The sequence below is a fragment of the Sphaeramia orbicularis genome, chromosome 11 (genome assembly GCF_902148855.1).
Source record: "Sphaeramia orbicularis chromosome 11, fSphaOr1.1, whole genome shotgun sequence".
NCBI classification, from domain to species: Eukaryota; Metazoa; Chordata; class Actinopteri; order Kurtiformes; family Apogonidae; genus Sphaeramia; species Sphaeramia orbicularis.
The window spans coordinates 40,207,391-40,232,580 of record NC_043967.1 but is presented as its reverse complement, the minus strand read 5'-3'; the positions used below and the strand labels follow the sequence as shown (position 1 = coordinate 40,232,580).

At 34.7% G+C, this 25,190-nt stretch overlaps 1 protein-coding gene across 1 annotated transcript; it reads left to right on the top strand.

The window, feature by feature from the left end:
- The first annotated feature begins 3,551 nt into the window (after window positions 1–3,551).
- Window positions 3,552–19,404, top strand: eva1bb (eva-1 homolog Bb (C. elegans)). Its single transcript, XM_030146464.1, has 3 exons — window positions 3,552–4,002; window positions 15,296–15,430; window positions 18,699–19,404. The coding sequence occupies exons 2-3, from the start codon at window positions 15,364–15,366 to the stop codon at window positions 19,136–19,138; spliced, it is 507 nt and encodes a 168-aa protein (XP_030002324.1). The 5' UTR covers window positions 3,552–4,002; window positions 15,296–15,363; the 3' UTR covers window positions 19,139–19,404.
- The last annotated feature ends 5,786 nt before the right edge of the window (window positions 19,405–25,190 follow it).

Genomic DNA, 25,190 nt, shown 5'->3' with positions numbered 1-25,190 from the left:
ACCAGAAAGGTCATTAAATGCAAATGAGGCACTTCAGGCCCCACCCCCTCCAGGTTGTTGGCTGTGCTGCTCTGTCAATTCAACCAACAACTGAATATTTTAGGTAATCAGTTTGCAGTTTGGACATATTTTCAGTATGGACTACAATCGCTGCTGCTGACAAACAATTATTGGCGTACTCAGAGAAATGTTCGTCAGAAGTCTTGACCTTATATGTGCAAATGTCGTGACATAACTAGTTATAGACGGAACAAATTAAGCAGGAATTAAAACAGGTTATAGAAATCTACTCAGTTTTTGCCGGAATGAATATAAAGATAGCTTTGCAGCACCTGGAGGGTTCAAATTCAAACTTTATGAACTATTAGGGTCCAAATACAAAAATAAATGTACCAAAGACTAATAAAAGTGTCAAATATGACCCCTTTGACACTGAAAAGAAGAATGTTTTATGTCTCATTTTAACCACATAGTGTATCTAAAAATAATCTGCCACCAATATTTGAACAAAAATGTTACTTAAAAAAACTTTTCCACTGAAATATATCTTTATCTAACTGGAGGAAAGACAACAACAGTCCCTCTCATCAGTGTCACCAACAGCTTTCGAAGGAATTTCCTCAAATTTACTGCGAGCATAAGTTTGGACTCAAGAATGAACTGATTAGAATTTGGTCAATGGTTAAAACTGTTGTCCATAACTCAAGTATTTGTGTTGTGCAGTTTTGAACATATGGGTTTTAGAGCTTTTCATGAAAAAGGATGCATGTTGAAGTCTGAAATGAAAAAAAAAATGAACAAACAGAATAGTAAAACTGTGAGGGAGATGACTAAACAATGAGCTGTGGAACTGCAGGTTTGGGAATAACACTCATCAAGCAACCACTTCAACCTGTTATTATATCCTTTATGGTTGTGTTAAAGCTGCTGGAAACACAACTACGTATCTGCTTCTGGTTTTTTCATCATGACACTCTTTCCTCTCACTGTGTAAAAATGAAACTGAAATTCAATTCAAAGGAGCTGCCATGAAGTCTGCAGTTAGGAGCCGTTTACTGGCCCTCTGATTGGTTCCTGCCTGTGTGTCTGATGGATTTGGGAATGTGATTATTGATTACAAGTGTCAATCATTTTTGCAAAAATTCAGAGTTGTGGGACTAATAAAAAACTGTCTTTTCTTGTCTCAACTTACAAATAAACTGATCAGAAAAATAGTGATCATCATTTTATATAGTTCAAAACTACAGAAAGCAGAAATCAAGAAAATTTCAGACCATCATCCTGTCATTTTCTCCTCTCTGTCAATAAGTATAAAAATAAGATGGACAAACTGGCTGAAGTCAAACTATCCAAGAAAACAGAGGTGTCATGTTGCTGTTTTTTAGACGCCAGATGCATTTGGTGAGTCTTAACAATGATTGGTCTTTACAGCTGTCAATCATCTGTTTTATTTTCCATCAGGAAGTCTATAGTCAATGATGTTCTAAACAATGGAAACAGCATGAAAAGGTGGTGCAGAGGTCTAGTTTCCACTTTTATTACAATATGTTGAAAGATTATTGTCTAATTTTAGATGTGTTGGCTACTGCAGTGTTAACACTAAAAATAAAAATAAAAATAAAAATAAAAATAAAAATAAAAATAAAAATAAAAATAAAAATAAAAATAAAAAAAACCTTCACTGGGACTGTGTTAACTCATAAAAGCCCAAACATCCACCATCTACCAAAATCATCTACTGATATAAGATGTTGATCCATTAATCATATCAATACATGTAAATAATTGTTGTAAAATACAGTTTGTCATCTTTTCAAGGTCATCAGATATGACCCATTTCAACGTTCAGAGGCTCTGTAGTTACCGTGGAGACACTGTCATCTTCTACAACACTGATTCACCAGTAAAACCCATGGAGTTGGATAAATTACAGTGGATGGAGACACTGGGTTTAAGTTCAGTTAATGAGAGATTTTGCTGAAAAAGCTACTTATTCTTCAGTTTTCTCTATTTTTGATATAATAATCTACAACTTCACTCTGAGCTTTCATGAACATCTACATGATCAGTACATTAACCCTTTCATGCATAGTGGTCACTACAGTGGACAGCTATTCAAAGCAGTTATCTTATATATTCATGGATTTTATTGTTTTAGTTCCATATCAGCCAATAAAGCGGACGTGCCATTGCTGTAACTTTGCTGTTCTTGGTAAACCTGATATGCAGTAACATGTTTGAGTATAAATCAATTCCTTGTTATTGTTATTAGACTGTAATTAACTTTTTTTTTTAAACAAAAAGTTTTTGTTTTTTTTTTTTTTTTTTACGTATTATCTCCATGAAGTGAATAATGAATAATATTAGACTATGTTAAAATGTGACAAAACATCAGATTAGCAGCATCAAAAAAAATGTCATAGTTTTCACACAGAATATTAGTAAATACATGTTTCTTTGCTTCAAAAATTTAACTCGTGGTGTCCAACTGAGTGGATATTTTTGCAATTCCATGAAAAATGGTTCATAAAAAAAAAAAAGAAACAATCGGTGTGTGTTTTTTTTTTTTTTTTCCATGCCTAAAGAGGAATAAAAACACTCAGGAAAAAATCTTGATTAAGGTTTTCATAATTCATGCATGAAAGGGTTAAATGTTGGAACATGCCTGATTGTTATTAGAAAAAAAAAACACAAGATACAGAAGATAATATTACAATAAATGGTGATAAACTACTTAGGGATGATTAAATATAGAGGAAAAAATCATTTGGGAAATGCCACAAATGCCACAATGTGTTTTAATGATCAAAGTGAAAGGTTACCGATACGACAATAAGCATCATGTGAGAACTTCTCCCAAGAAAACCTAAAAACAGGAAATGTCCAGCCCAAAAATTATGTTAATTTCAGACCCATCACTTAAAATAAGATGCTGGTTGAGAAAATTACATTTAAATAGACTTAAACACCGCATTAAATTTAGAAAAATATGTACTTTCAGCTTTCAGGAATGTCCCCTGGCATTTGGTTCATTGTTTTGACTTGGGCCTCGGTGTGTTTTAGGGACATATTTTTCTCTTGACTGTGTTTGCTTTTAAACCAACATTGAGAGCGTCTGAATGACAGCAGCCCACATAATGACTGCTTACCGCTTTGCTAAAAACACGACTGAGTGCCACATCAACACTCACTAAACTCAGAATAGCACTTTACTGCGGCGCCCGCAGCTCAACCGCATAAACAATACTTTTACAATACATCCACAGCCTGGTTGGTGTGACAGACTGCACCAAACAACAGCACCTGCTATAGTGTACACTGCTGCTGTTGGCTTAAGAAGATCTATGGCACAAACACACACTCACACACATACACATTACACTGCTTCTCCCACTCTAAAAGCTGAGATTAAAACACAAAGAGCTCAATTAATCCACGGGCCCCCACACCGGAGTGGCCCTGTGCCCATGGCAGCCGACTAGCTATTTCCTGTTCCACCCTCCTGGCTTAACAGTGAACAGACCTCACTGTGGTGCATTTGTGGCCAGCAGAGGAGAGCTCACCTCCCTCTGGTCAGCAGAGTGGCAGGAATCTGCACAGAGGCCACAACACAGGCAGACTTTCAGTAGATTCAGATCTATCTTGAAATGATGTGGTCTTACAACATGTTGGGGTTTTAATTTGGGAGTCACATGCCTGTGGTGGATGCCCTTTGTTTCAGTTATCTCACAGGAAAAAGGAAACACCAGTCTGCTCGGAGCGTCTCTGGCTGGTCCTGCCTCTGAGGATGAGAGGGAGTGGATCTTAGTGGAGGGAGGGCTGCTCCCTCTGCAGCTCCACATCGAACCCAGCATCAGCATTAGCCCGTCTGTCACACGTACAGAAGGACCAACAACCACTGATGGGATCTTATCTACTGACTCACTGACAGACCATGTCAAACTGTAGGACTAAGATCTGGGAAAAGTACCTGTCAAATTACAGCTGTTCTCCAGGACCAAGGTGAGAGATGTTCACACTTATTTATCACTCTTTTCCCTTTGCATTTCAAACACTAATAGTTGAATTTTCTTTAAACTGAAAAGGAAACAAAGCAACAAACTTGTTTATTAGAAACCCTGCACCATGTTCTTTACAAAACCACAGGTTGTAAAATACTTTACAAGCTCCAATGTGACAACGCTTTCAATATGTATTTACAAAGAAAACAGATCAGAGGAAGCAGTGTCGCAGCTTGTCTTGTGTATTTTATGACTTTCCTGGCTGCATAGTTATCTTTTCCACTGTGCTGTGTTTATTTCTTACAGCTCCACCGGCCCTTTTAAAAGATATTTAGTGACAGCAGGGATCACTACTGTAAAATAACAAGTCTTCTTTTTAATGCTTTCAAGTTTGATCTTTTGACTTAAATAGGGTTATCTGTGCAGGAAGTGTGGGAGGGTTAAACAGGAGGGCATTTTATGGGGTCACATAAACGACTACAGCTGCTGCTTTGCATGTGTAAACTCAAGACAAGGAGTTATTGGACTTGTCTGGAAATGTTAGGCGTTAAATCTGTCTGTCCCAGACTGTGGCTGCATAAAACGGACATTTGTCTCCTGTTTGGCATTTGTGTTGTGCTTCCAGCTCGGGCAAAATTCACCACAAACTGGCAGTGGAGCGCTGCAACAAAAATATATGTATGTGAGCGAGCAGTGAACGGGTGTGACACAGTTTTTATGTGATGTTCCTTCACAGTCATGATATCATTTAGTCATTTTAGTCAGTGTTCTCTTAAATTTATCTTAAGTTTAGAGGAGGAGAGGACATTTTAAAACATAACGTCACACCATTTATATTACGATAATAATCTTCTATGTATATAAAACTGGAAAAGTTGAAGAAGTCCACTAGGGACCAAATGTCTGGGGTGGACTTTAGGTTTTTGATGGTCTCCACAGTGACTTTAATTTGGCTTTAGTGGTGCCCAAAGCGGCTTGGCTGCCACACCTAGGCATTGGTAAAACCCTATTAAAGGGATTTTAAGTAGTATTGATATTCCAGACTCTAAACAGCAGGGGAACCAGAACATATGGACTACCAAAACCACCAATAAATCAACGCTATGTATCCACAGACTGTATTACTCAGTAAATAAAGTATAAAGATCATTATTCACACACCTTTGTCTTAGGGCAAGGGTGTCGAACTCATTTTCACATTCAGCCCAATTTAATCTGAAGTGGGCCAGACCAGTAGAATAATAGCATGATAGCCAAAAAATAACTCCAAATGGTTTTGGTGCAAAAAATGACATTAAATTATGCCAATATTTACATTTACAAACTATCTAAACCAAAAGGATGTGAATAACTTGAAAAAAAAAAAAAAGAAATTTGTAAAGAAATATAAGTACAATTTTATCAATATTCTGCCTTGACTTATCATTTATACACATGCATTACAGATCAGATCTACAAAGGCACAAAACATTTAGTAACAGGCAGAAAACTGTTAAAATTGCACTTCATTTTCTTTAGATATTTCAGGTTATTCATATTTGTTGTTTATTCTCATTTTATTGTTAAAGGATAGTTTGTTAACGTAAACATTTTCATAATTTAATGTTTTTTTGCATAAAATCAAAGAGAAAAAATTGGTGTTGTCATTATTTATAGGTTATTATGATATTATTTTTGAGTTTGATGCCCTAACTTGCACTTTGCAAATTCATTCTACGGACCAGATTGGAACCTATGGTGGGCCGGTTTTGGCCCCCGGGCTGCATGTTTGACACCTGTGTCCTAGGGTATCTTCAAGTTTTCTTCTTCAAAAATAACACTGTGTCTCATAATCGTCACATGCTGCATCAGCTGATAGTTTACATTAAAGCTCTGTTAGCTTAGCTCTGTTTTTAGACTGAAAACAGCCACAGTAAACCATAAACCACTTCTGCTTTCTGTATGGTTTGTGTTGTCAACAGCTGCGCTAAAGATCTGCTTAGAATTGTCCAAACAAGAGCAACTTAGCAAAGATAATAACATCACATTATACCTTCAGAAAACTCATCATCAAACTCACCCATGTTGAAGAAATGTTGCAATTTCAGAATCAAACTCCATTGTTTTCCTTTAAAGCTGTGTCCAGTGGAGAAAACAACATTACTGCTGTTTTGTTTTTGTTTTTTTTAATCACTTTGTCACTTTCTTTGTTGCTAAAAGTTGTTTCTTAGTGGTTCTCATCCCATCTGGTCATTTCCTGACACTTTGGTCAAAGGCCCTGTGGTGTTAGTTTTCCACACCTTAGGAGACCGGCAGTGTGACTCACTACTCCCTCTAGTGGTCCCCACTGTAAATGTCATCATAAATAAATAAAATTCAGTTCATATCTCTATAATCCAGTAGGTTGGCATGTTTGGCAGAACTTCCAAGCTATTTATCCTAAACACTCTAAAGATACGTTTAGGTTATATCTTAATATTTACAAGTATAAAACCTACATATACCCCTTTAACAGCAATAAATAAAAATGCATGTAGAAATAAATATTAGTAATAAGGCAGTAACTTACTGGAGAAAACAATAAGTGGCATTGATAATAATTTATAGTTGTAGTTTATAATTTATAGATATCACAGGCATACAGGTTACTTATTATAATTACTAGGGAAACATTAAACACATATCAGACCAACATTTGTTTAATATTTTCTAATAGTACTGGGTCATTTTATCCCATTTATCTATTGTGTTTTATTGAAGGTTGTTTCATGAATAAGGTTGAATTTGTGCTCATTAAAAAAACAGTGTTACTTAAATGCAGTTCAGTTATTGAGATGTATTTATTTTTTAGCACAGTTTGGAACAGTTAATAATAATAGCATCAAGTAACAGTCATTTACCAGGTTTTTATTGTAAAACCCACCATCAATATCTGCCCCAAATCTAATAAACATACAAAAGTAATACAGAAGAGTAAATGTTAACATGTAGAAGTAAATATTAGCAATAAGGCAGTGATTTACTGGGGAAAACAATAAGTGGCATTGATAATAATTTCCTAAAAAAAATGAATTTTTTTCTGTGCTAATGTAAGAAAATGGACTTAGAGCTCATCATGATACAGTATGTGACATTTACAGATATCAGAGGCAAACAGGTTACTTATTATAATTACTAGGGAAACATTAAACACATTATATCAGACCAACATTTGTTTAATATTTTCTAATAGTACTGGGTCATTTTATCCCATTTATCTATTGTGTTTTATTGAAGGTTTTTCACAACTAAGACTGGATTTGTGCTCATTAAAAAACAGTGTTACTTAAAAGCAGTTCAGTTATTGAGATTTTTTTTTTTTTTTTAAGCCCAATTTGGAACAAATAATAATAATAGCATTAACTAACAGTCATTTACCAGGTTTTTACTGTAAAAACCTACCATCAATATCTTCCCAAAATCTAATAAACATACAAAAGTTGTACAAAAGATTAAATGTTAACATGTAGAATTAATATTAGCAATAAGCCAGTAATTTACTGGGGAAAACAATAAGTGTCACTGATAATGATTTTCTAAAAAGGGATTTTTTTTCTCTCTGCTAATGTAAGTAAATGGACTACAGCCCATTATGATACATTATGTGACATTTATAGATATCACAGGCATACAGGTTACTTACTATAATTACGAGGGATACATTATACACCTTATATCACACCAACATTTGTTTAGTCCAGTATCAGCCTTATGAGATAATATTTTCTATTAGTACTGGGTCATTGTATCCCATTTATCTATTGTGTTTTATTGTAGGTTTTTTCATAAATAAGACTGGATTTGTGCTCATTAAAAAACAGTGTTACATAACTGCAGTTCAGTTATGGAGATTTCTTTTTTTTTTTCACCACAAGTTGGAACAAGTAATAACAATAGCATCAACTAACAGTCATTTACCATGTTTTTATTGTAAAAATCCATCATCAATATTTGCCCAAAATCTAATAAACACCCAAAAGTAGTACAAAAGAGTAAATGTTAACATGCCAGATTGTCACATTACATAGATTATTATTGTATTATATTCTGATATTTTACCATATTACATGTTTATCCATCATGTTGGCCCTTTTGGATAATTCCCCTGTGGGACGAGCATATTATTCGCACTGTTGTCTTTTCTTGACACTTGTCACAATTAGATCACCTCTAAAAATACCATGATATGTCACAGCATCTTCCCTGATATAACCAACTCAAGTCAGAAGCCCACACATACTGCATACTGCAAATAGAGTCAAAATAGACTTTTAGGAAAAGAGGAAACATCTCATGTTGGCAGGTAAAACTTATATTCAGAGAACTTTACAGTAAGGGAGGAGGGAGAAATATCATTTAAGACAATAACTGAATATATCTGGGGGAAAAAACAACATCAGAATCAGATTAGTACTGAAAATAGAGTGTTTTAGAATGCGTCATGTAGATGTCTGGAGGTGATCTTTAACCCTTAAAGACCAAGAACTAGTTTTGTGGCTACTTCTAAAATATTTTTTCTCTAAATGTAACCTTTATTGCATTATTTATCACAATTTATTATTTTATTGTCAGTATTTTTCAGTGAAAAACAAATATTTTTCCCATAAAGAATTTAACTGACTTCGCGGGAAACCTAAAGTAAATTCAAAGGTTATATCTTCCTGAGACCCAGCAATGCATTTTTGTCGTCTGTAGGGGACCGAAGTTTGACTGGTTTTACTTTTTTTTTTTTTTTTTTTTTTTTAAATGCTGTCCATTGCAAAAGACATTCCTTTAAAAAATAAATCAATCAATGAAAATAATTTTAAAAAATGTATCTGAAAAAAGCTGTTCTATGTCCTGTCGAGACAATTGTTAATGTAAAAAAGCTAAAAATGTTCACTTTCCTGGGTGTCAGGAGGATATCGGAACCGAGGAAATAGAAGAAAATGTGACTTTTTCAACAAAATATGTCATTTAGTGAATGCAAAAGCAAGCATTTACAACCACTGTCATTTGTCAAACTGAATGGGATTCATTGGTGAATAAATATTGCAGAATATGACAGTGTTTCCACGTCCAAATGGATCATATCTAATGTTACCAAAAAGCTGAGTAACTGCATTTTATCTGAATTATTTCTATGCATTGACAGGATTAGTGGTTAAAAACATCTTCAAAATGTTATATCAGTACATGCTTTTAGTCGCTGGTGGATGTTTAGGTCTCTGATGATTAATGTAATGTGTGTTTTTTCATCTATAGTAAGTTCTAAAACAGTGCATCGAACCAAAATGAAATTCTTCACAGCAAAAGAAAATAATCAAGAAAATTTTAGTTTTGAAAATGAGCTGAAATAAGTTTGCTTTTCACCTTTATCCAAACAAAGACATGAAGGAGATTGTCTCAATCCGATAAAACAGTCGTTGAGGTCGAGCGCTGCTTCTTTTAAAAGCGAATAGTTAATTAAAGGAAAACACTCTTTGACTTTGCATGAGCCAAAGTGAAAACAAAAGTGCCCACTTATTCTGTTAAGGTCTGGGGGCAACAAATTGAGGGTGCAGATGGAGTCATGCCGCTCCTCAGCGTTTCCCATGAGTCAGTGGACCCTGAGTCAGCCACCGTAGCCACTTCCACTGTAATTGGTCTCCAAAAAAAAAAAAAAAAACACTTAAAAAGCCTTTGAGAGCCTACAAGGTCTGCCAAGAGTCACCAGGATAAAGATCAGGGTGGGAGAAAGACCCAAGCCCCCAAAGGCTGCAACTGGAGCTGGGCATGATTTCGTTCTCCCTGGAGAGAAAGCTCCAGAAAGAAAAACACACAGCTCCCACGAACATTGTTGTTGTAATGACAGGGAATGTGAGGGGGTGGGAAATATCAGTCATCATGTTTACATCAAGCTTTACAGTAACCGTGGGACCATCTGTGACAGGGTTTCAGACCAAATCCCCCTCTTTACCCTTATCTGAGCACCAGTGTTTCTGCTTCACTCCTTTAAAGGGTCAGTTCACTCAAATTACAACACTTTCCTTCCGTTCAGTCTGTTCGTAGACTGAGCGTTGTATGTGTTTTGTAATGACACAAAGTGTAAGCAAACATTAAAAACTGAGGTGGAAGAAAACTAAGCATGAAAAAAGGATGAAATCTCAAAGCTGACAAGGTCACTTTTTCTTAACTTTGTTCTTTTTCTGATATAATAACTTTCAACTTTAATCTGAGCTTTTATGAACATCTATGTGTTCAGTACATTAACCCTTTCATGGATACTGGTCGCTACAGTGGACAATTATTTTACATCTGTTCTCTTGTATATTCATGGGTTTTGTTGTTTTAGTTCCAGATCAGCTGACACAGTGGACGCTTATGCACCATCCCATCCACTGTAATTTATACCATTAATGTGTGTGACGGACTGCAGTAGGACGAATAAGAGTGAATGGTTGAATGTGAATGAATGTTTTATATAGATGGAGTTATAGAAATGCATTTTTTACTGTTTTTTAATATTTTAGTTTTTATTAATGTCTGTTTTTTTAATGAGAACATCAGCTTGTTCAGGGACTACAGGTGGAAATTAGCACTAGTGCTAGAACCTGGCGCACTACAGCTCTCCTTTTTAAGGTTAATGTATGTTTTGGATTGTCCTTGTCTAAATAAATAAATAAAATGGAAAAAAAAAAAAAAAAAAAAACCTTTCCTGTTCTTGATAAACCTGATCTGCAGTAATATGTTTTAGTGTAAATCAATTTCTAATTGTTATTAGACTGTAATTAAGAGTTTTCTAAATCAAAAAGTTTTTTTTTTTTTTTTTTATGCATATTATCTCCATGAATTGAGTAACAACTAGTATTAGAGTATGATAAAATGTAATAAAACGGCATTAGTGGCTTTAAAAATGTTTTTATTTCATGGTTTAACACAGTTTATCACTTTCTGATAATACATTTTAAATATGTTTCTTTGTTTCAAAAATCATATGCATGGTGTCCAGCTGAGTGGACATTTTCGTAACTCCATAAAAAATAGGGTGATTAAAAATTTCAGTTGCATTGGTTTTTTTTTCATGCCTAACAAGGAATAAAAACACTCAAGAAAAAAGTATTGACTAAGGTTCTCATAATTCATGCATGAAAGGGTTAAATATAGGAAAAAAAACTGATTTTCACTGAAAAAAGTGCAAAAAAACCAAAACAAAGGATAATATTGTAACAAATGGTGATAAATCACTTAAGAAATAGAAATAGAAATGGAAATAGAAACAGAGAGAACAATTCATTTTGGAACTGACACAAAAGTAGCGCTGGTCCTTTATGGGTTAATAATGTATTGTATTCTAAGAGCTCATTATATTATACAGTCGCAGAAAAAATTTTTAGACCACCCTTGTTTTCTTCAACTTCTTGTTCATTTTAATGCCTGGTACAACTAAAGGTACATTTGTTTGGATAAATATAATGATAACAACAAAAATAGCTCATAGCAGTTTAATTTCAGAGCTGATATCTATCTAGTTTCCATGTTTTCTTGATAATAACCAAAATCACTTCAGTTCTTATATCAACATCTTTGGCATTGTACTGACAAAAACAGTGCTTTTAGGCATTCCATGTTTTCTTTTCTGTCTGTTTTAGTCACATGATACACACAGGAGTTAGGACTGGATTGCATAACCATTGTTTTTGATGACTTTTTGATGGTCTAATAATTTTTCCCGCAGCTGTATTTGCTTGACTACAAACAATTGTGCAAATGACAATGACAGTTGGACGCATAGAGCTTGTATATTACACTCCAGTTCTGTAGTTGTGGCCAAAAATTTTGTTGTGGGAATGACACAGATGGATTCTATACTTAAATGTGATTTGTATGTGAATAAAAGTCTTTGAAATCTGTATAATCCTAATAACTGTGCTTCAGTGAACCTCAGAAACACGTGGCATTTAAACAACTGCATTTAAGGCACTTGTACTTCAATATTTCTATTTTTTCATTCGACTCTATTCCACCACATCTCAGAGCCAAGTATTACATGTTTTAATCCAGGGGTGTCAAACTCATTTGAGTTCAGGGGCCACATACAGACTAATATGTTATAAAGTGGGCCGGACCAGTAAAATAATATAAATAATAGGATAAGAACTGATAAATAATGTCGACACCAAAGTTTTCTCTATGTTTTTGTGTGAAAAAAGTCAAATTCCATAATGAAAATGTTTACATCTACAAACTCTACTTGAACATAACATGAACAAATATGAACAACCTGAAAATTCTTAAGAAAAATAAGTGCAATTTTAGCAATATTACACTTTAGTTTATCATTTATACATGTGCATCATAACTTTACAGATCACAGTGGATCTACAAATAGTATACACAAAACCTGTAATACGAGGCAGAATATTGGTAAAATTCTACATACTTCTCTTAAGACATTTCAGGTTATTGAAATTTTTTGTAAAAGGCTAGTCTGTAAATGTAAACATTTTTGTGCAATTTTACCTTTTTTACACTAAAACAAAGAGAGAAATTTGTGGTTTTCTTTATTTATAGGTTATTATGATAGTGTTTTATTGGTCTGGCCCATTTTAGATTGAATTGACCTAAAATAATTTTAACACCATTGATTGTTGATATCTTCAGTGTACTTTTTGCACTTCATAAATTCATCCTACGGGCCAGATTGGACCCTTTGGCGGGCTGGTTTTGGCCCCCGGGCCGCATGTTTGACACTTGTGTTTTAATCCATTACTTTAGCCTTACAACTTTAGTTACTTCCCTGAGTTTTCATCCTCTTCCAAGCAAATGAAAACCACATATGAATGAGATATTGAATGTCTGGGATAAACTTAAGGAGCAGTAGTTTCCTTTGTTGGTAAAATGTATTCCTACATTTACAGAAACCATCCACTGATCTAAACTGTTTAATAACTGTTGATCCATTTATCCTATCAATCCATGTAAATAATTGGTGTAAAATACAGTTTGTCATCTTTTCATAGTCATCAGATATGACCCATTTGGACGTTCAGAGGCTCCGTAGTGAACGTGGAAGCGCCATTATCTTCTACAACATTGATTCACCAGTAAAACCCACGGCGTTGGATCAATGACAGTGGATGGACACACTTGTTTTTACATTCATTTAGCAATATCTTTGCTGAAAAACTAACTTTTTCTTCATTTTTCTCTGTTTTAATATAATTACCTTTGAATTTACTCTGAGTTTTCATGAATATCTACATGATCTGTGAATTAAATGTAGGAAAATATATGATATACACCAAAAAAAAAAGCAAAATACTGAGGATAATATTGGGGAAAAAATGTTTTTAACTGAGTTAAGAAAGGTGTAAATAGAGAAAAAATCATTTGGAAACTGCCACAAAAGTAACACAGGGTCGTTATGAGTTAATATAAACCCATGATATGATGATGCACTGCTGTAGATTGAACTACTAACAGTGTATAAAGAGCCTCAAATGTCTTCAATCTTAAACATATACAGCAGTTGAATGCAACCTACACTCGGTTCATGAAGCAGAGGGATTGCAGCAGCGAGTACAGCTCCCAGAGGGAAATGCATTATACAGCAGAGACACAGTACATTTGTCAAGTCAAATCACTTTGTTCATACTCATAGGTTTGCAGCAACTTCAACAAATAACACCAAAAAGTAAAATGCATTACAACAGAAACTATGCATAATAAAACATGATGCCAGTCCAAGCCTAGAGAAAAGAATATAAATGGGCAATTTCAGAAAATGTGGAGCAAAAATCAATTTGTCGCCATAAATACTTTATATTTATCGAGACAAATGGTTTTTTGGACCATTTATGAATGTTGCCCTGTTGTTTAACTCTTTAAAACCAAGTGTAGCATCGATGATACATTTGGGAAAACACACTTTAGATTTCCATAATTCTGTTACAATTTGTGCTGTCAGAATAATTCCAATGGTTTATGAAAACGGAGACGTTGTGCTTTAAACAAAATAGCGTCATTACAGAAATTTCGTTTGTACATCGCAGCCAATTTGTTACTGGTAAACACGTGCACCTTCAATCTTCACTTTCAGTGGTTGTTTCCCCCACTAAAACTCTAAAATCAATTTGGTTTATTTTTATTGCTTTTCCTTATTTTTAAACTCTTATAACATGCAGTCAATTGTAAATATCATCCAGATATTGAAAGTTTAAAAAGTGTTCTGGGAAAATGGGCAAAACCACTCACTTACAGGACATTTTCTAACCTTTTTACAGTCAAAATAAGAAAAAAAAAAAAAAAAAAAAGCACAGACACTTAGAGACTGAGGATTTAAAGGGTTAAAAAGAATGATAACAATTGCAGTTATATGATACATGAATGGAGTATTCTTTCATGACTCTTTCAGCAAAGTGCATGAATATAGGTGTTAAAGTAAAGCACAGCAATATAAGCTAGTTATAGTCTGTTCAGCATTTACATGGACATTTAATAAATATCATCCTTACCAAAACAAACTGTCTTCATTTGATAGATATAAAAGCAAAACAAATATGAATAAATAATAAATAATTAAAAGGACTGAAGTAATATATCATTTTCAGTACAAACCATTGTAAAAAACAAAAACAAAACAATAATAAATATGGAAAATAAATGGCATGTGCATAACGTCTCCTCAGTCAGAGCTACCCGCTGTGGGAATATTCTACACAACATTAAACATCTACTGCAGTAAAATGCAACATACATATTAATGCAGTGATCACATGAATCCAAAAACATCAACAGTGACAGGGAACATCTTACAGCACAATGATTACTTTTACTTTTCAGACACTCAGCATATTCTGTCGATAATACTCACATACATTTGTGACCTTACTGCACTGTCCCTGTAATTCATAGCAATTTGTCTTCTGCTGATGTGGCTCCCAGTGGACGAGTCTGAGCAAACACTTTTACTGTGGGGAGAAAAAAAAATAAAATCTGTAAGTCCCATGTTCGTGCTGATGCCGGAAAAGAGCTTCCTCAGGCACTGATGTCATAAATATAAACATCCCTATTAGACACAGAGGGCCTCATTTCTGCAGGCTCCGGTGTAAAACACTTACGAGGGACACAATGTGCTTCTCATCTGACCTCTGACCCTGTTAGATCACAGGAATGATGGGTGGGACTTTAAAGGAACACATTTTGTCAGAGGTTTGTGGATGATCTCAGACTCTCCTCAGGGGTTTCAAAGTCACCGCCTCTAATAATATGAGATTGAAATCTTAACAGTGTCCACGTGTCTTTTCATACAACAGGAAGTTCCTGAGTTAAAGGTGTGAAAAGCCCTGGAGATGATAGGAGCGTGAACCCACGGTGAACCAGGATGGAGCCTGTTAAAAGAGACATGGAGCTGCTGAGTAACAGCATGGCAACCTACGCTCACATTAAAGGTAAAAGCACACAACTGCAGAAATCAACACAAGACTTTCAGTTGTGGTTGTTTTTTAATGTAGCTGAGGTTTTATTAAATTACATAGGAATGAAAACGAACCTTAAACAAGGAGAAAAGGACAATACAGGCCTATAGAACCGTGTAGATATAATGATATATTACTTAAGTCCTTTTAATTATTTTTTATTTATTACTTCCGCCAAGGAGGTTATGTTTTTGCCAGGGTTTGTTTGTTTGTTTGTTTGTTTGTTTGTTTGTTTATCTGTCTGTTTGTTTGTTTGTTTGTTTATCTGTCTGTTTGTTTGTTTGTTTGTCTGTCCGTTAGTGTGCAACATAACTCAAAAAGTTATGGACAGATTTGGATGAAATTTTCAGGGTTTGTTGGAAATGGGATAAGGAAGAAATTATTAAATTTTGGTGGTGATCGGGGGGGGGGGGGGGGCACTGATCAGCCTTGGCGGAGGTCTGCGCTCTCTGAGTGCTTCTAGTTCATATATGTTTTGCTTTTATATCTATCAAATGAAGAAGGATTTAATGTTCATTTTGTAAGATATAAAATAAGATGAGATGAGATGAGATGAGATGAGATGAGATGAGATGAGATAAGATAAGATAAAAAGACAGTTCTTATTAGTCCCATAAGGGGAAATTCCAGATTTACAGCAGCAATAGTCGAGTACAAACAAAGCACACAACAGCAAAAAAGAGCAAAATCAAAAATAAAGACAAATCAAAAAGGCTATAAATACTATTTACAGCTATGCACATGCCGATCATGCCACAGTTTGGATAGGGGAAATACTGATACGTACACACATATCTACACACATAATTATATATAGACACGTATACAGATTATACATATGAGTACGGTTTATTGCACAGAATTCAGAGGAATCTAACTCCATTACATGAAAATAATATTTATTATTTTGTTTTCATTAGCATATAATCACCTGACACTTTTAGTAATCTGGTGTTTTCATTATCCTAGAATAATCCATTTACATCTACACAGTCCATCACATTGCAGTGAAAATGTTTCTACAGTTGCTTAGAGCAGACTTCCTTTAGTTTTTCCATTTTATAGCAAATGTCATCCAGCGTGAATGTGCTTTATCATCTCCTATATTGAAATTTGGACCAAAGCTTGAATCCCATTAAGTATGATGTCCCGGACAAATATTGCCTATAACACAGACTTTTCTCATAGTCATGCAAATATTTTCAGTGTTTACTTGTCCAGATTTTCAGATTTTGTTTTTTTTTTCACACTTAGTTATGTTTTACATGTGTACATAGTGCGTCATTTTCACATTTTAGCGTCCAGCATAGAAGACAGCAAGATGACAAGCATTCAGTTGGTTGCAATATTACATACTGAACCTTTAAAAGACTAAAGTGTCCAAAATCACTGCCTCATCCACTCACTCATTCACTCATATCCTCCTGAGACCCAGGAAAGTAAATGTTTTAGCTTTTTTCACATTAAATAATTGTCTTGAGTTTTTCAGATTCAATTTTTATTTTTTTGTGGAAAGTCCTTTGCAGTGGGTAGGATTTTTTTTTCCAAGTAAAGCTGTGAAACTCTTGTCTCAGGAGGATATACACTGTTGTCCATAAAGTCAGAATAATTTTGTTTTCAGACACATTCCTCTTTTTATATCTACGTATTTATACACATCAGTAATCACCTTTTACCAGGTGTTATGATTACATACTGAGTCCCAGTCACACTTTATCTACCAAAATAAGTCACAGTCATAATCGTTTCATGAGAAGAGGTAAGAATATTCTATTCCAACTTTATGGGCAACAGTGTATAATAAACACACATAAGTACAGTGTTTTTCAACCTTGGGGTCATAACCCCATGTGTGTTTGCCTGGAATTCAAATGGGGTCACCTGAAATTTCTAGTAAATGATAAAAATAAAAAATAAAAACTTTCTAATAAAAATATATCGTGAGTTGACAGAGACAATCCCAATCCATAACAGACATGACAAACTGTGAAGCTGAAACTGAAGCACTGTGGTTCTGTTTATCTTTCAAATGTTCATTGTGGTCAGTTTCAGATGCTGCAGCTCTTTCATAATTCATAGTTTGAGTTATTGTTTGGTCAGTATTAATTGTCAGCCTTGGAAATCCAAGCTGGACTGACTGTACATATCCTGACCAAGGAAAATCAAATTCTCACTTTGTGCAGTAATCTACACCTGGCTTTTCTGCCTCCGTCCATAATAATGACAGACAGATAGATAGATAGATAGATAGATAGATAGATAGATAGATAGATAGATAGATAGATAGACAGACAGACAGACAGACAGACAGACAGACAGACAGACAGACAGACAGACAGACAGACAGACAGATAGATAGATAGATAGATAGATAGATAGATAGATAGATAGATAGATAGATAGATAGATAGATAGATAGATAGATAGATAGATAGATAGATAGATAGATAGATAGATAGATAGATAGATAGATAGATAGATAGATAGATTACATTAACATTGAGGTTAGTATATATACTCTAAAAGACACTTGCTAAAGAACTACCTCTAAAAGAGCTTCCTGTACAATATTGTAAATAAAGACTTCTGGTTGTATTTACACATTCAGGGCAGTGATATAAAGTGAAACAGTGATTTAAGCGTAAACAATATGCATTATATAGACTAAATGTCATCTAAAATTAACATTTATTTGCCATATAGTATAGCAAAGTATGAGATGATTGAAGACAAATTAATTTTAGCAAAAAAAAAAAAAAAATTCTCTGTTTTGAATGTCTGGGGTTGCCAGAAATTTGTGATGTTAAAATGGGGTCATGAACCAAAAATGTATTAGTACAAGCGAGCAGCAAACAGATATTTGTCATTTTGCATCATAAATGACAGCTGTGGAGTCATGCAACTGTTATTTTCACATCTGTAAAATACAACATACTGCATTGAGGAACTATTAGCAGAAAGTACTGTACACACCATAGTCATTACCTTCATGATGCATTGCGGGATTGTTTGAGTCTGTCATATGGTGTAATAACATCCCATAATGGCCCATAATGGTACACTCACTCCATATATGTACTGCACTAATGTAAACACTATGTAAACAACACGTAGTGAAGGGACATTAGTCATATAACAGTGATCATTTCTGGTTTGTAGATGAAAAATAATGGCTCTGTTATGTTTCTGATCAGACAAACACTCCAGCATCATCTTATCATGTGATTCTTTCCCATCACAGCCAATCCAGAGAGCTTCGCCCTCTACTTCATGATGGGTGTCTGCTTCGGCCTGCTGATGGCGCTCTGTCTGTTGGTGGCAGGAATCGCCTGCAGGAGACGCAGCCACAAGAGGCCTCCTCCATCCCCTGAGAGGAGACAGCTGAAGGAGTCCAGCGAGGAAGAGGAGGATGATGAGGACGAGGATGAAGAGGAGAGCATAGCAGAGGAAGACGGAGAAGAATCTGAGATCCCTAAAGTGACAGTAGGGCCCATGAGTGAGCGCAGCAGTCAGTCCAACGGGACTCTGAGGAGCGTCAACGTGTTCGCCTCCGCAGAGGAGCTGGAGAAGGCTCGACGTCTGGAGGAGAGGGAGCGCATCGTCAGGGAGATCTGGAGGAACGGACAGCCGGACATCCTGGTGACAGGGACGGGGACGATAGGCCGAGTGCATTACCACTAACAGACAGTGACTGCAGCCACAAACAAAGGATGGACAACAAAAAAAAGACAGAATACAGAAAACAGTAAAGGAAAGAACACAAAGAAACAGACTGTGAAGGAGAAAAAAACGCAGACTGTAAAGGACAAAAAACACAGACTGTGAAGGAGAAAAAACAGAAAAACAGACTGTAAAGGAGAAAAAAATACAGACTGTAAAAGAAAAAACGCAGACTGTAAAGGAGAAAAAATACAGACTGTAAAGGAGAAAAAACAGACTGTGAAGGAGAAAAAACACAGACTGGGAAGGAGAAAAACAAAGAAAAACAGACTGTAAAGGAGAAAAAAATACAGACTGTAAAAGAGAAAAAATACAGACTGTAAAGGAGAAAAACAGAAAAACACAGACTGTAAAGGACAAAAAAACGACTGTAAATGAGAAAAAACAGACTGGGAAGGAGAAAAAACAGAAAAACACAGACTGTAAAGGAAAGAAGACAAAGAAACAGACTGTGAAGGAGAAAAAAAATAAACTGTAAATGAGAAAAAACAGACTGGGAAGGAAAAAAAACACAGAATGGGAAGGAGAAAAAACACAGACTGTACATTAGAAAAAACAGACTGTAAAGGAGAAAAAACACAGACTGTACATTAGAAAAAACAGACTGTAAAGGAGAAAAAACAGACTGTAAAGGAGGAAAAAAAAATACTAAAAACCACAGACTGAAGGAGGCAAAAATAAAGAAAAAGACAGACTGAAGGAAAAAACAGACACAGACTGTAAAGAGAAAAACCACAGAAAAACAGACTGAACGAAGCAAAAATACAGAAAAAGACAGACTATGAAGGAAAGAACACAAAGAAACAGACTGTAAAGGAGAAAAAAAAACAGAAAAAGATACTGTAATGAAAAGAACACAAAGAAGCACAGAGTGTACAGGAGAAAAAACAGACTGCAAAGGAGACAAAAATACAGAAAAAAACAGACTGTGAAGAAAAGAACACAAAGAAACACAGACTGCAGAGAAGAAAACAGAAAAACTAACTGCGAAGAAGAGAGCACAAAGGAATCCAGACTGCAACGAAGAAAGAAATACAGGAAAAACACAGACTATAAAGAATAGAAAATATAAAATTACAGACTGTAAAGGAGAGAACCCAGAAAAAGTGACTGCAACAGAGAAAACTCACACAGTACATTATCTGGAAATGATTTGACATTTTTGGGGCTGATACTGATTCTAATGTTTAAAATAATAATTACATCGACAGGTGATGCAGATACAATGTTTTTATGCTTTTTTTAATTTATTCTCCGTTTCATGGCGGGGAAACAAAGAAATCTTCCGTTTTTCACCCTTTTGGATCCATTTGTCTTTGACTGAGCACATATTCAATCATCAAATTTACAGAATAATCATTAATAAAACAAGACAAACATCAACCACTGCTGTTTATAACTGTCATATCATTTATCAATAGAAGCTAAGATGGACAATATCAGTGTTTATAATCAATGTTTTCCTTTTATTCATCTGGTGGAAACAAAAAGAGAAAAAAACATATACTGAATCATGACATTTTAACATGAATATACTGCTTTAAACTCAGCTTAGTGTATTAAAGTGTACATGAGCTGAACTATGAGACATAAAATGTGATCATAAAGGACATTTTGGTCCAACTGTGACCTTAATTTGATCAAAAATGCGACAAACTGAGATAGAAATCAAATGAAATAATTCAAATCAATGATCAGTATATTGGGAAACTTCAGATAGGAAATTAAAATGACCTGAAAATTAACATTTCATGATTTATTTATTCATTCATTCCAATCTAAATGATTGGAAAGGAGCAGGATGAAGAAAATTTATAATACCTGCCCCTTTCTTCAAACATCTGCTTACATCAGATAGGTTTCCGTTACAGTTATTACAGTAAACAGTTTACATGAGAGTCAATGCAAATAAAACAAATCCAACATCCATAAATTAAATTATTTCGTTACATGCTTTTATAAAGCTTCTCTATTCTTTCCTTATACAACCTCTTAAACCGAAAAATATTTGTACAGCTTTTCTCTTCCATTGCCAAAGAATTCCACATTCTGACACCCACAACAGAAATACACATTTACTTTACATTGGTCCGAACCTTTTGCTGTTTAACCCTTTCATGCACGAATTATGAGAACCTTAATCAAAATTTTTTCCTGAGTGTTTTTATTCCTCTTTAGGCATGAAAAATAAACAATGTGATTAAAAATTTTCTTCTGAAAAATAAATAATAATTTTTTAAAAATAACAATAATAATTTAAAAAAAAATTAAAAATACATTAAAAAAAATAATAATGAAAAAAAACTGTTATGAACCTATTTTTCATGAAGTTGCAAAAATGTCCACTCAGCTGGACACCACACGTTTAATTTTTGACACACAGAAATATGTATTTACTGATAAATTGTGTGAAAACTATGGGGAGGGCTTGTGATTCTGGGGCTTTATGCTCAGGAGAGATCTACATAATGTTATCAATTCATGCCAGAAAAGATATGTAGTGTCTTAAAACATTAATAAAGATATGTGTAAAAAACAACAACAACAACAACGAAAAGAACAACAAAATCCATGAATATACAAGAGAACAGCTGTAGAATAGCTGTCCACTGTAATGACCAGTGTGCATGAAAGGGTTAAAATTAAACCTCCTATGTTCTTCATCCTGTGATACTAAAACAAATAATCTCTGCAAATTTGTAGGCAAAAGTCTGTTTCTCGCTCTAAACACAATCAGCAATGTCCTTAATTCAGCTAACTCCTTAAACTTAAACAATCCTGATTAAATATGTCTGAATGTCTGATGATAATTTACCATATAAAAAAGAGCTTATTTTAAGAGTTCCCATTTCCATCTGTCTGTAATCATTCTTTTTTACCAAACATGTGGTGTCCATGTATTTGTATATTGCTCGTGATACAGTTTGTAGCAATTGTCGCTACATGTGTGTTTTACACTGTTTGTAATATGAATAATTCTGTGTAACCACTTTTTCAGTCAGTCCTATATCCATCCATCATTGTCACTATTTATGTCAAATGTAGCCCATAATTTTACATTTGATTAACTGTTTGAGTAATTTAAACAAAAATCGGTAGTTTCAGCGTCTGTTATGTAAAGATTTGTCCTGTGTTGTGGATGGATGGTTATGTAAATAAGTTCATAAAGCATCTTAAACAGTGGAAAGACTATTTCATTCCTTTGGCATCTAAGTTATTAACCCTTAACCCATAAAGACCCAAAAAACCATCTACTGATCTAAAATGTTTAATAACTTCTGAACCCCTAAACCTATCAATATGTTGAAACATTTCAGGTAAAATAGAGTTCTTTATCTGTTCATGGACACCAGATATGACCCATTTGGATGTTTAGAGGCTCTGTAGTTACCGTGGAAACACCGTCATCTTCTACAACACTGATTCACCACTAAAACCCATGGAGTTTGATAAATAACAGCGGGCGTAGACACTTGTTTTCTGTTCAACTAATGATGTATTTTGCTGAAAAAGTCACTTTTTCTTCAGTTATCTCTGTTTTTGATATAATAACCCCTAACTCTATACTGAGCTTTTATAAACATCTACACTACCAGGAAAAAGTTTGGACTCACCTGTTTTTTCTTTATTTTTATGACTATTTCCATTGTAGATTCTCACTGAAGGCATCAAAACTATGAATAAACACATATGGAATTATGTAGTTTAAAAAAGTGTGACAAAACTCAAAGCATGTTTTATATTTTAGATTCTTCAAAATAGCCACATTTTGCTTTTATTACTGGTTTGTGCATTCTTGGCATTCTCTCGATGAGCTTCATGAGGTAATCACCTGAAATGTTTTCCAAAAGTCTGGAAGGAGTTCCAAATGATGCTGAGCACTTGTTGGCCATCTGTGGTCCATCTCATGTCATTTAAATAAGAAGGTGAGTCCAAACTTTTGCCTGGTAGTGTACGTCACAGGTGTCAAACATGCGGCCCGGGGGCCAAATCCGGCCCGCCAAAGGGTCCAGTCCGGCCCTTGAGATGAATTTGAGAAATGCAAAAATTACACTAAGATATTAACAATCCTTTTAGTTCAGGTTCCACATTCAGACCAATTCAATCTGAAGTGGGCAGGATTCAGTAAAATACAATCATAACAATCTATAAATACTCACAAATCCAAATTTCTCTCTTTGTAAATGTCAATATTTTCATGTATTTACAATAAAACAAAGTATAATCTCACAAAAAATGTGAATAACCTGAACAAATATGAACCTGAAATGTCATAAGAAAAGTAAGTACAATTTTAACAATATTCTGCCTGATATTTAATGTTTTGTGTATTTGTAGTGATCTGTAAGTTATAATGTACATGCATAAATGACAAACTGAGGCTTAATATTGTTAAAATTACACTTATTTTTTCAGTTTGTTCATGTTATTCACATTGTTTGAAAGGATAGTTTGTAGATGTAAACATTTTCATTGTTTGATTTGACTTTTTCCACTCTAAAACAGAGAAAAGTTTGAAGTTGACATTATTTATATATAATTACCTCCGCCAAGGAGGTTATGTTTTTGCCAGGGTTTGTTTGTTTGTTTGTTTGTCTGTCTGTTTGTCTGTCCGTCAGTGTGCAACATAACTCAAAAAGTTATGGACAGATTTGGATGAAATTTTCAGGGTTTGTTGGAAATGGGATAAGGAAGAAATGATTAAATTTTGGTGGTGATCGGGGGGGGGGGGGGGGGGGGGGGGGGGCACGTGGGGGAGCCACTGATCAGCCTTGGCGGAGGTCTGCGCTCTCTGAGTGCTTCTAGTTGTTATTATTTTACTGGTTTGGCCCACTTCAGACCAAATTTAGCTGAATGTGGCCCCTGAACTAAAATGAGTGACACCTCTGATCTACATGATCTGTAAATTAAATATAAGAAAATACCTGATGTTCACTGAAAAAAAAAAAAATACAGAGGATTATATCATAATAAATTGTGAGAAATCACTTAAGAAAAGTTAAATATAGGGAAGGAAATATTTTGGAACTCACACAAAAGTAACACTGGGTCTTTATGGGTTAAAATGAATTTATATGATTCTATATTATAATTCTAGTGGTAAAAAGTTAAATAATTGACTTTGAAAACTATCCAATCAAATATTTGTGGGTTTTAATGTGTGAATTTCAGCACAAATTCCCACTGAATGACATCTGTGTAAGGTTTGACACTATGAATGAATGAATGAAATGTATGAGTTCAAGTTTTGTACTGCATTATAAATATTTGAGAACCAATTATGATTTCACAAGTGCATTGTGGGAATTTGAAGCCATTACTGCTCAGAAAATCAACATAGATAAACTTTAAAAATGAGCCATATTTTTAAATTCTGAAAAGACATTGTTTTAAGTTAACTGAATTTTATTGTGAAAGGGGAAAAAAAAAATATTATTAAAATCAGAATATTTTAGGAGGGAAAATTTCAACTTAAAACTGAAGATGTGAAAGTATTTCCAAAGAAAAACAAAAAACAAAACAAAAGTGTAAACTTAATTTTTGTGGCACATGTGGCTTCCTGTTGTCTTTTTTCTTTGTGACATTTTACATTTACTAAGGGGAAATCCAAATCCTCTGGGAACCAGTGTTTGTCACAAACAAATGAGAAGAAATGGTGTGTCAAACTGGTCTCAGAGTGAGATAATCTTCCCACAGAGGGCCTCCAGTCCTTTCCCAGCCTTGTGTCGCTGACCCCGTCACTTCCTGTGTTTCCCTTCCCACAATTCCCAGCAGCCCCCCCTCATTTCGGCTACAACACTGCAGCCCTCTGGTAAAGACAGCGTCTGTTTGTGGCTGTGAAAGAACCATTTACCTCCGCTGTACTGTACATACAACCAATGCAGAGCTTCTCCAAGTGGATCCAAACCATGTCCCAGGAGACAGTGGATTTTCTGTTGGCTGGAGTTTCCACCTCGCTTCGTGAAAAGGCTTTTTATTTTACAGATGCAGAGCTCGTGTCCGTTAAGTGTCA

Bases quoted from the DNA above. Each gene is read 5' to 3' on its own strand.
- eva1bb (XM_030146464.1), top strand. From the start codon at position 15,364: ATGGAGCCTGTTAAAAGAGACATGGAGCTGCTGAGTAACAGCATGGCA. The intron at 15,431-18,698 runs GTAAAAGCACAC...TTCCCATCACAG, and splicing joins AACCTACGCTCACATTAAAG to CCAATCCAGAGAGCTTCGCC.